General features: G+C 44.9%; 1 protein-coding gene across 1 annotated transcript in view; it reads right to left on the reverse strand.

Moving 5' to 3' along the window:
* The window catches only part of SPTLC2 (serine palmitoyltransferase long chain base subunit 2), a 71894-nt gene extending 64259 nt beyond the window's left edge, over positions 1-7635 (reverse strand). Inside the window, exon 1 of the mRNA XM_058829782.1 lies at positions 7488-7635. Within this exon, the coding sequence (XP_058685765.1) occupies positions 7488-7595 (108 nt within the window). The 5' untranslated portion in view covers positions 7596-7635. The remainder of the gene's footprint in view (positions 1-7487) is intronic.
* Positions 7636-13086: the final 5451 nt, after the last annotated feature.

Genomic DNA, 13086 nt, shown 5'->3' on the forward strand with positions numbered 1-13086 from the left:
GGGCCGAACTCTTAGGAAAACAAATCACATGGAACAGTATTGTAGCAGTTACTGAGCAGCAGCAGCCATGTCACACAACTACTGCCAGAAAGGACTCCACAGGTCTAAGCAAAACACATCAGAGGTTGATGATAATCACAGAATCTACTGAGTTGGACCCACAAGGACCATCGAGTCCAACTCCTGGCCCGGCCCCACACTGCACAACCCTGAGAGCTGTTTGAGGCAGTTGTCCAAGAGCTTCTTGAACTCTGTCAACCTTGGTGCTTCAACCACTTCCCTGGGACATTGTTCCAGTGCCTGACCACCCATTAGGTGAAGAACCTTTCTCTAATATTCAACTAAACCTGCCCCAGAACAGCTTCACGCCTTTCCCTTGGGCCCTGTCACTGGTTACCCGATTGAAAAGATCAGTGCCTGCCCCTCCTCCTCCCATCAGGAGGAAGCTGTAATTGCAGTGAGGTGTGCTCTCTGTCTCCTCCAGGCTGAACAGACCAAGTGACCTCAGTGACTCTTCATAAAGCTTTCCTTCTAAGTCCTTCACCACTTCTGTAGCCCTCCTTTGGATGCTTTCTACATCCTTTGAGTGAGAAGACAAAAGCCATGCACAAACATGGGAGCATTTGCAGATGCTACTGTAGACAACATGCACGATTGACCACAGGACTCTGGGTACACACCTTGCATTGCAGGCATGTACTTTAGGGAGAGAAGATGTTACAAGTGCAATTCATGCTGCACACAGTACAAGAGCAGTACAGGGTAACTGCTTATTGCTGCTGCCCTGGGAAAGATCCAGCACTCTGTATTAGAGAGGCCATTTCATTTCATGCTGACAAGAACCACAAAGGCAGACGAACCTGGCAGATTTTATGTAAACACATTAAAAAGATTATTTATGCTGGAGGACAACTTTGCTAAATTCTTATTAAAATTTAGTAGCTTCTCACTGCCACATACCACACATACTGCAGAAATTTTACTAACAGGTTTGCAGCTTCTATTTTTAGAAACACAGTGTGAAAGACTGCATCCATGAGTGTGCCTCCGTATGCAAAAGTGGCCACATTTATTACAAAGGATTGAGGAAATCAGCACTACAGAAACCACAGCAGTGAGAATTCCATGAAGGCAGCTGCTCTAAACTGTTAGGTTTTCTGTGGTAATTTTACTGTCACCTCTAGCCCTGTTCCTTGCACTGCTTTGCTTAGAATTCAAATCTCAAAGACTGTTGCATGGGTAAAAAGATCAAGTACTTATTACCAAAATTAGAATTAACTGGTTTGAATCACATTTAAGCTTTAAAAAAAACCCACAGGACATAAACTTGTTTTATAAAACAGACATCAAGAGCATATTCCTAATTACAGATTTGTTCTTCCTCACAGGTATTATCAAATATTGCAACTAGTTACTCACAACAAATTTCACAGTCCTTGTTTAAGATGCACTTACCACATGTACAAAAACAGCGTAAATCTTCATAATGTTTAAAAGTTGTTTGGGTTCCCCCCTGCCTCCCATTAGCAAGTAAAGGATGCAATTAAACTTGGGGTTTTTTGCTTGCTACATATAGGTGACAATTTGAATTCTACTGAGAATATACTATTCTTCTGACACTCTACCTTAAATTACCTTAAATCTTACATGTAACTTTACCTATTATGTTCAGTAGATTTCAGGCACACAGAATACTAAATATGATTTACAATAAAGATTTCCAAAGACATAACAGGTCTGCAGTGCTTCCCTAACACATCAATCTCTAGGCTCTCAGATACCTTTGAAAGCATTTCCTGATGTATTTTAGAATCTGCTCTCATTTTTACAGACATTAAACCTAAACCTGTCTATTTTATAGACATTAAACCCCACTACTTCCTAAACTTTCCAACTCCTGCTTTCTGAACCATAAGTATTCCTCAAAACTTTAATTCTGAATTAAAAACAGTTCTTTCTCCAGGATTCATTTCTTAATGATGGCCAAACAAAAAACTGGAAACCTCACTGAAGATGGGCCAATGTTTTACATTCCACCAAGAGAAACTGATTTCAATAGATAACTCAGAAAAAGCTTTTGTCCCCCAAACAAATTGAAAATTGTTTTCTAATGAAATTTAGAAAAAACATTGGATTTTTTGTACAATTAAGACAGAAAAATACAACATATCTCTCAAGTAGACAGAAAAAAAAAACCCAAACTTGTATACATTCTATACTTGTATACATTTATAACGATTTCTTAGAGCATTTAAGGCTTATCACCAGCTAAATTTGAAATGGCAGTCCAAATATAATCAATATATTTTAACACTTCACCCAAACTAATTTCTCAGCACATATTCAAATCTAAGAGAAGTCCATCATATCAGCAGCTAACATGGGCGTTTGCTTTTATACCAGCACAGACACACAAATTCTCAACAAGTACAACACTGGCACTACACCTACTTATATAATAAGATGGCCTCAAACATTCATTTAGCCAGGGAAAATGCTGAGTAACTATTCATTCCACAAAGGCTTATGGTCATTTATAACTGAATCTGGTACTAGAAAAAGACTGTTGTGCACAGCTACACTTTTTCAAAAATAAAAGTTTTGTCAATTAAAATATCTGAACAAGGTTCCAGTCTTTTTTAGATCAGACAACTTTCTCCTCACTTCAGCTTTATGTTACTGACACAATAAACACAGTCAATCTTAAAACCAAGCAAGAGTCAGAAAGTAGTAACTTCTTTCCTCAGAGTACCTGCTGTGAGTCCTAAGGCGCACATTTTCACAGGGTTTTGGGGATTAAATGCTAATGTCTAAACCTGGACAAACTCTCCTGCAGTCCATGACTTCATCTAAGCACGGAATAACCAAGGTTGGAAGGGTCTTCCATTGTGTCCAAGGCCCAAGGCAACAGGTTGCGAAGGGCGCTGTTCAAGAGTCTTGAACTTCTTGAACTCCTCCATGGATGGAGATTCCAGAACCTCTTCTTTCAGTATTTTACCACCCTCGTGGGAGAAATTATTTTCCTTATGTGCACCACAATTTTCCATTCCTCCAAATCACATGTGCTGCTCTCATACTATTGCCACACGCTTCCAAGAGCCTGGCCCCATTTTCTCTATATCCTGCAGCCAGCTAGTTAAGCCTTCTCTCTTCCTAAGGTTGAGCAAACCCAGCTCTCACAGCCTCTCATTTCCTGGGGACCCTCCACTGGATTTACAGATTGATGTGGTTATGTCAGCATCTTTCTGGGGAGCTCAAAACTGGACACCATTTGCAAGACGCTAAGTAAGGGGGAACAACCACTTCTTCATGAAGAAGTTAATGAGATTTAGATTCTCAGGATCGTTTTTTTCCCTGTCAGAAATACTTGAATTTTAAATTTGCACACAGATGTAAAAAAACATCTCACAGTTCAGCAGTCCAATTCCTTTCTGCACCAGTGGATAGGGTAATTATTTAATACATTTATCTTATCCTTTCATCTGAAAGGAGATCCACATCACTGCTACCACTAAATCACTTGTAGCAAGAAGAACTTGCAGTATCTGCTGCAGTCATCTTAAGTGTGATCTCCAAAGGAAACTATACTAACCTGAATTCCATCAAAAGCATCCTAAAAATCAAGATGAACCCATTGTTTCCCTGCATCCTGAAGCATCCCACAAGATGAACCAATAAGCAGTTTGCTCTATTTAAGAAGACCAAGCACAAATCACACCACAAGAACTGTTTTCTGTATGTCCACACCAAAGCTTCCAGGAATTAAATATGTAGGCTGGACATTTTAATAGCTGTTAGGATTCAGGACTTGTGACAGTCTTAAAGGAATGCAAATCCCAGAGTCCTCCCACTTTTCTCAAGCAAACTATTCCTTATCTTCCTGAGGAAGCAGGACAAGACCTTGGTTACAAAGGCATGTATGTTATCTGGAAGTTGCTATAGGATGGTGTTTGAAAACCTTCTAGAAACATCAGGGAAATTAAAATTTGTTTATGTAAATCCAGCTCCTATCTAACTGACTTGGAGATACTTCACACAACAGAAATTAAGAACTTGATATCTAAAACCTATATTCCAATTCCATTTTTTCAGGTTGATACTACTTCTTTAACTTCTAGAAGCACAACAGAACCATTCTAATGTGAGAAGCCAAATTCAGAAGGAAAAAAAAAAATATCACACTACTAAGAATTTGTCCACAATAACAGGTGGATTCAAATACATTATCTTGGAAAATAAGGGCATTTTCTCTCATTAAAGGTGTCCCAATCTCCCTATTCTAAGCAAGAAAAATATTTTCAGATGCAGCATTGGAAAACCTTTATTCATTTGCAAAACATTACAATGGAGAAATACATTCCAGTTTAAAATTGCACTGCAGAAAAAAAAAACAATTTCCCCACACTTATTATTCCTACAAGTGTCTTGATAGCTCCTAAACACCATTTTTATATTGAACTCAACACTTTCCCCAAAAGAGCAGAAGGGCATAAAAAGCAGAATCATGCACAACTTGAAGAGGTAACTTCACATCGCTTTTACTAAGATTTGCTCTCTTTCTCCTATCTATGTTCAATTCCTCACATCATGACAATACCCTTTGAGATGTCAGGCTTTTATCTTACCTAGTGCAGTATTACACCAGAGTTCTAAATCAATTTTAAGTCCCTCCATAAATTACTATTCTTTCTGACCACAAACTCCCTTAACTGTACAGACAGGAACAGAAAAAAAGTAACTTTTCTCCAACATTCCACAATTTTTAATTTCTATATGGTTCTCCAACCTCTTTTAATTAAGGTGTTCATAATGAGATTGAAATTGAAATTCAGTGAATGCAACAATCTCTAAACAGATTAACTTCAAGCAGGAGCCGAGTAATTTGAACACAAGACATCTCATGAAAGCCAAGAGCTGTTACTTATCTTAGTATTTCAGCAGAATGTTTTTACTATGCTGGACCCCTAACTTCAAGTGGTCACTTTTCTAGTCACTGATGGTATTTCTTTAATCTCCAAGGTAGCCAAAGTCTGTAACTGCAGTTTTAGTAGGCAGCAAGTTTCCCTCTCCTCTTACCAAAGAGGTTTAGCAGTTCAGAAGGAGACAAATACAACCTCTTTGAAAATTAAGCAAACAATTTCACCCTCTTCTGTTCATGCTGGGGTAACAGTAAAGAACCCTCTCTATGTAAAATATTACCCTTACTGAAGGCAGTATCATAAGGCAATGTTTCAATTTAAGCTTTATTTTTTTTAGGATAAAAAGCCCCAGAGCAACATAAACAAACAAATAAAGAATTTAAAAAACCCAAAACTTAAATAGATAACCTGAGCAGAAACATCCTAGGTAGAAGAAGACTCCTTTTTTTCAACATAGTTAAAAATGGGTAAAGCTTTCCTGCACTATCAAGCCATAATGAAGGGCATGGTAATGCACAACCCTATCTCTAAGCTCTCCTCTCAGAAGGTCCATGATATTCCAGAGAAATTGTCAATGACTGCAACATTTCTTTTAAATGACAGTTTTCCTTGCCCCTCCTCTTCCCATCATTTTAGCTAGATCTCATTTTGCCTCTTATTTCTTGCACAAAACCTGTGAAAGGCTTTCTTGAAGAGCTTCTTTTCTTCATCCTTACTTTTCTGTTTGTTTTTTTTCCTACTAAGTAACACTCACATTCTTTTTTGTAAGCCACCTCCTTTTTGGTGCTTGCTTACAGTTGCAGATTCTCAAGTGCTGTATGTGGTATGCACGTAGTATATACAGACACAGAGAAATATATTCAACACAAAGTGAGCATTCACATGTTTCTCTCCTTCTGTAGAAAGGTCTAAAAAACAAAACTGAAAAAGCAAAACACCAATCAAGCAGCCAAATCTGTGATATATCAGCAAACACCTCTTTTGGCAGCTTACCATCACTGTTTATGTGAGAAAGCTGGACACAATTAATTCCCCTAAACAGTTGCTTCTTCCAGTCCAGTTCTAACATTCAGACCCTCACTTTGAAAGTTAGCATAAAGTTAGCCAGCATAACATTATGGAGATAAGAATGTAATACTCCTAATTATAAACCTCTGTTTGAGCAGCAAGCAGCTGCTAGAAAGATACCAAACTTTCCTACACTCTTCTTTTATCCTCTGGCAGTGCTGCTACACTTTGGTTTTTTGGTAAGATTTCTCATGACCACTTCTCCAGTGAACCCTGACCCACTTTAGAAATAGTTATCTCAAAAGCCTCAGGTCTCCAAAACATATCTGAGCATAGTATAAGCGACTAAGTGAACAGAACATTTCATAAACCAGCAAGGTTTTTAAGCTTCCTCAGTTTGACAACCATGGTTTTTCCCATTCACATGTTGCATCACCCATGTTTTCCAGACACACAGGTGAACAAAGTCCTTGAGCAAAATGCTTTTTATCCTACCCTACTTTCTGCTTCTCTTAAGTAGAAGAATATAACTGTATGCAGACCTTCTTCTTTAAATAGCACAGAGTGGGGAAAAACACTCACAGAAGAACACTCACCTTCACCACGTTTTGTGATATTATAAAGATTTACATGTAAGGTTTTAAAGCCAGCAGTGCTTGGTGTCTGCAAGGCAGGACTACCAAAGCCATGGCTCCCCAAACCAGTACAAGCTGACACTGCTGACAAATGAAGGTACTGTACCTCCCTCCATTTGTTCACTTCCAGTATTGTGCTGGATCTCCCAAAGGCCGGGACAAGACTACGAGCATCCATCCAGTCAAAGTAAGTAGTCAAAGATAACTCGGGAAAAAAAGATTCATTTTACCCTTCATCAATTCTCAATCCCGTTCACACAGTGAGTGCACAAGCCTACACTGAAAAAACAGAAGGGACAGCAGAAGACTGAAGAACAGAAGCAGCAGGAGAGATGACAGAAGGCTTTTCTCAAGCAGCTTGAGGTGTTCAAGGAAATACAACCTACTGCCTTCTGCTGAGGCGGACTTCATAACAACCTTTAAGTTCCTTTCACCGTAACACAAAACTCGCGTGCTTTGCAAAGAAAGAACTGAAGTCTGCAAGCAAACACACATTTGCATCACAGGGTGTTAATACAGCCAGATGGGAAGTGCTGCATCAACCTCCGGCTCTGCTCTAGAGGGAAGTCCCTGCTCCAGGCTACTTGGACCCACAGCCCCCGCGTCGCACCTGCAACAACGCACCAGTGGTGAAGAACTAATAAAACCTTTTCTTCTCAAACCGCAGCCCTACTGTGCTATAGCGAGGTCTAAGTTCAAAGCCTTGCAGTAAAGTTACAGCCGTGACTCGAGGGACAGTCATGTCCCACGCCGCCACCAGCGCGCTGAGCACCCCTCGGGCGCTGCCCTCCCTCCCCAGGAGAGGGCCCAGGACGCAAACCACTTGGGTTCTGCCGACATCCCTCACAGCCACACCTCGGTGCCTTCCGGGGCCCCTCCGCCGCGCTCCCCGCCCGCCCCGGAGCCCCCCCTCCCCGGCGCACACCTGGGTACCGGGCGGGCCGCGCACGAAACCGTTGCGGAGCGCGCCGTGGGCGCCGCCGCCGCCGCAGCCGTTGGCGCGGGGCCGCTCGGGCCGCTCCGGCCGCTCCATCGCGCCGGCCCCGCCGCGCCCGCTCCGCCGCCCCCGCCCGGCCGGGCCGCGCCGCACCGGAAGCGCGACCCGCGCTCCTCCAATGGCCGGCGCGGGCGTCACGCGAGGGGCCGGGCCCCGCCCAGACGCGCCGGCGCGCCTGCGAGGGGGGCGGCCGCGGCCCAGGGAGAGCCCGCGCAGCACCCGAGCGCCAGGGGAGCAAGGCGGAGGGAGAGGCTCGCCCAATCGCAAAGCGCACCGCCCGTGGGGAGGTGGAGCCAGGGGGTGAGCGTCGCCCAATCACTTGACAGAGATGGGACGGAGGGCGAAGGGGAGTGGAATAGCTAGCCAATCACAGCGCGAGGCCGAGGAAGGGGCGCGAGCGAGAAGCAGCGTCCGTCCAATGGGGGAGGGAGGAGCGGGGCGGGGCTGAGGCGGCAGCCAATGGGCGGACGCGGCCGTGGGCAGGGAAGGGGCGGGGCGCCGGGCGCTGGTGGTAGCGAGGCTGCTGGGGTGGGGACGGGCCAGCGACAAGGACGGGGGCTGGGGACAGGGACAGGGCTATGGACAGGGACAGGGCTCCTCCGCCTCCCCAGCGGAGCGGCTGTTCCCGCAGGCGGCAGGGCGGGGGCCAGTGCGGCTCGGGTCGGTGCTGCTGCCCTGCCTCGGGCACGGCTGGGAGAGCGCCGGGGTGGGGTAAGGTAGCGGACTGCCTCGCTCTTCCGTGTTGAGGGAGCTGATACACGAAGCGGTTCCTCCGAGACCCGGAGGGCTGTCCCAGGACACCTTGGGCTGTGTCCTAATGAAATCATCCGTCGAAGGCGACGGAGAGCCCTGGGTGAGAGCTCCGGAAAGCATTTAGGGGATCAGACGTAGTTACTGTAATCCCCTTGCCGGCAGCTCGGAAGAGGTGTGTGTTACCCGAAGTCCGCCAGGACATTGCACGAAAGCCTGCAAATCAGCCTCGGGCAGAGCTTAATTCCAATGGGATTTACACTTGGGCTGAAGACGCGTGAGCTTGGCCGCCCTGCTGAGCTGTATCGCCCCCGACAGCTGGAGCTGCCCGGCTGTTTAAAACCATATTGTATTTATGTACATTTAGGTACAAAGGTGTTTTCTGACAGGGTTTGGAGAGATGTACTTCGTTCAAAGACCAGGCGAATTAAACGCTGTATTTAGTAGGGGCGTGGGTGTTACCAACCTCGGTGCAGTTTGAGTGACCAAGCAGCACGCAAAGCCAGAAAGAAACCACAGTGTGTCTGTATTTGTGTGCTGTTAAACACCTGTATGCATCCTGGTGAGGGAGTAGGGAGCGGCTTCCGAGCTGCAGGAGTATTAATTGCTAGAAAGGAAACAGCCTGACATGTTCAATCACACACTGAAAAGATGGAAGAATGTGACCTTTGATTTCTCCAGTGTAATTTAGAGGGAAGGGCTGTGGTTTTCCTTGTGCTTAGCAACACGGGAAAAAACAAAATGAAGAGTTACCAGGTTCAAGCATATGAATTCGAGAGAATGGTCTCATCCTTTTCTCTGATTTGCTACTATTGATAGTTATTTTTAAGTATTATAATCACATCTTGGAGCCTTTGTCATGGATCTTATTGCAAATTTGGTATGAACATGCAGTACCTAACAAGTGAATTAGCTTCTGTGAAAGTCGTTTTTCTTCCCTCAGGAAGACAGGAAAGCTTCACAGCCTAATTTCAGCCTATTTGTAGGCAGCAGTGCATGTCCAGTCTGCTTCATGTCTCCCATGTCCCCTTTGGACAAGAGGGCTTTTTGTAATGAGGGGTACAAACACAGCCTCAGCACTAACAAGTGCAAGCTGGGTGTTTGACCTTGTTAATTTTCTTGCTGTCTGTGGCCACTCCTGTATTTGGACTGCCGCAGAAGCAGGTATGCACTTGCCTCAGCAGTAAGCTTTCTTCACTTGGTTTTGACATGCAGCGAGAGACAGCCACCAGCTAAGATGGGCTGGGCCACGTCCCACCTCTTGCCTTGCAGGTTGGAACCATGGGGGAGACTGGTGTTATCAGGAAGGACCTTGGGATCAAAGCAGCAAGCACTTCTGCTTAGCACTTGAGTGCTTGTGCAAGTGGACTGGCTTTGGTGTAGGTGCAGTGAGGAGCACTGGTGGGTGCTCCACCAGTGGGGAAGAGACACAAGTGATTTATTTCTGGATGAGCAAGGGAGGGCTTTTGCATTGTTGAAGTAATTTATGAAGAAACTAATAAATATAATGAAAAAATAAAAAGAGCAAAAAAGAGTATTAGAGGACCATATACTATGGACTTTCAGAAGTACTGTTTTCCCCTGTTGCCATAGTTGGCTATAAGCATTTTCCTCCAGCCTCTTCTCCCTTTGAACAGAACAGACTGAATTATACTGACTAGTTTTTGCCATGGGGTGCAGATGGTCATCAGTCTACACTCACAAGGCATATGTAGGGCAGCACCCTCCACTCCCTGCCTGCCCACCTGCACAGGGATGAGTTTCACCTGCTAATGCCTTAATTCTAGAGAGGATAAGCTGCTTCACCTGCCAGGCATAGGATCTCACTGCTGTGTTACCTATTAAAGCACAAACCCTTTTCACATGTAGGTACCTACAGACTGGTCACTTCATCTGTCCTTGAACCCAACTAACATGAACCCTTAGAATGCAATGGTTTCAGTTTTGGTTTAGGAAATCTAAACAACATCAAAGAACTTACGAGTTAGCTCATGCAGGACTGTACAGTCTCACACAGCAGCTCACCCTGCTCTGAGCATGGGGCCAGAGTAGCCTGGTGTTTTAGGGGCATCCAGTCCCTTCCAGCACAATGCAGGGGACACAGAAGGCCATGTTCACACTGGGTCTGCAGTGACAGAAGAGTCCAGGATATCCATGGAGACAAGTGGCAGCATGGGGATGCCATCCCAAGGCACAGCTACTGCCACAGGCAGCAATAACACATCGCACACAGCTCCTGGAATCATACCTGCAGGCAGCTCTGATATGGCTCTGTGCACTGCACAAGATATCTGTGTACACTGTTGGCTGCAGCTTGTGCCTCTGGACTAGGCAGTTGCAAAACAGGGAAGCCAAATGAAAACTGAAGGGCAAATTCCAGTTTTGAATTACATTTTAAGTCTCAAGGATGTTATTCCAGTGAACTGGCAGAGCAAACTGCCTTACTCCGCCCACTGAGCAATATCAGTATCGCCCAACGTGGCTGTTAAAAAAGGTAGAGATCCTGATCATAGTTTACAACCATGGGACTATTTTACTGTACAGAGGGGAAGACAAGTGAGTCATCACTTGGCTCATAGGAGCCTCACCATTATGTGAGGTCAAATTGCTGATGTGTTTGTGTTTGAGTTTGAATTTGAGATGGAGGCGTTAGGAATGAATGCACCAGGGAGCCCTGAGCACAGGGCAAGGCTCAGAGAGGTGAGGTGTGAACTTTGGAGATGGCAGAAGGGCAAGTTCTGGAAGGAACAATTGGGAAGCAGACTTGAAAGTCTGAGAGCTCTGAGAGCCCACAGTTCACACCCCACACCCCACAGGAGTCCTGGAGAGCTCAAAGGGTCTCACGTAGGACTGCACTTTGTAGGGTCACAAGAGGGTTGGCTTTAGCCATAGTAATTTTCCATCCTGGCTACAATTCTTGTTTTTTTTTCTATTGAGCTTTCAAAGAAAATATACACTTGGGTTGATATTCAGGCCAGAAAAGTAAGTTTCCAAGGCTGTTTGTTGAAAAGCAGGAGCTGATTAGACAGCATGAGTTCCTGGGAGCAGACAGTGTTTCTGATAAACCCAAGAAGAGCTGAGCCCAGGTGCTGTTCATCAAGGCTGAGGCCTGACAAGCATTTCTTGCATTGTAGTGCATCCAGAGGTGGGGAGGAAAGGGGCATGCACCACCACAGCTTCTTTCAGACCACACCAAAAAGCTGCTTTTCTTTAGGCTTTAGTCAGGGCTGACTACCAAGATTGTCCTAGCTTTGTTCAGATCCTCCTATGCTTTATCTTCTTTTACTTATGTTCCCTGTCTCCGAGACTTCTGTACAAAACAGTACTTAGAAAGTTCTATTGTTCCTAACCCACCCTCCTCCATTCAATTTTCTGGATTTTTGACCCTCCTTTGGGCAGTGACTTGTGTAGTGTTTTGGAATGGAGATGGCTGTTCCCCTGCAGTGGAACTAGACTATATCTTATAGTTTAAGACCAGCAGTAAAATCCATCCACTTTCACTGCATTTCACCCAGCTGTGGAAAGATGGTGGTAATATCAGAGGAAACAGAGAGGTTATATTCACAACCTAATAGAGGTTATAACAGAAAAATACAGAAATTATAGAATAAAACACAGTTGCTGCTCCCTGGATGGAATGTGGTCGGTGTGCTCAAAACCTACTCCTCCCCACACTCACAGTCTGCAACCATAGCACCTGCAAAGGGGGATGGAACAGAGGGTGGAGTGGAGACACCTCATTTGGGCTCTGTTGAAATCCTTGCCAGGGAGGGGAACTCAGTGGGACTTTGCAGCTGAGAAATGGCATAAAACCTGTCAGCCAAGAGAGACAGGAGATGTCCTGCTGCTGAGCCAACAGCTGTGGTGAAATCATTCTCCTTTGACGAACTTCAGGTTAGTTTCTGACAGTGCATCTAAACAGGCCTCCATGCCCTATGCTCAGGGCTCCCTGGTGCATTCATTCCTAACACCTCTGTTTCAAACTCAAACACATCAGGAATTTGACCTTACATAATGGTGAGGCTCCTATGAGCCAAGGGATGACTCACTTGTCTCCCTCTCTGTACAGTAAAACAGTCCCATGGTTGTAAACTATGATCTCTACCTTTTTTGACAGCCATGTTGGGTGATATTGAACTAGTGAGTTCATTTTGTTTGTGCCTTGCTTTTTCAGTCCATAAAATCAGAGTGGTGAGACCATTACTCTCCCTGCCCCCCCTCCCCGTCGAGGATGGAGTGAAAGGCTGCATCTGTGCGGTATAAACAAAGTCCTAATTTACATGTAAATGCGTGTGATATCGCTGTAGCAGCAGAGTTGTAGTAGTGAAGCCCTCCTTGTGTGCAGGCAGCTTATGTCAGCAGAACGAGGCTCTTTTTTGAGCAGAACTTTACCAAGCACCATCAGCTATATCAGCAAAAACACTGAATACCAATATAACTACATTCTCATTAGCACCTCAAGGCCCATAGTGTTTTAATTTCTAACTACTTTCTAGGTGCTTAAATACTTTTGAGGATCTGCACTTACCTATTGGGACTATGGAAGTTACCCTCTTTACATCAGAACCCTGGCAAACAGGTTCAGAGCAGATGTGGTCTCACTTTATCAGTGGCTGCGGGGTGCTCTGAAAAGCTCTGGTGAAGGGCCCAGAGCCCAGCAGAGAATGATCAAGCTGCTATGGCTGATTTCAAGGGCAACCTAACTGCTGCTGCTGCATCTGACAGTGCTGTTAGTACTGCAGGAGACTGGACAGGTTCTTCCTTAGTCACCTCTTCC

The sequence above is a fragment of the Poecile atricapillus genome, chromosome 1, assembly GCF_030490865.1.
Source record: "Poecile atricapillus isolate bPoeAtr1 chromosome 1, bPoeAtr1.hap1, whole genome shotgun sequence".
Classification (NCBI taxonomy): domain Eukaryota; kingdom Metazoa; phylum Chordata; class Aves; order Passeriformes; family Paridae; genus Poecile; species Poecile atricapillus.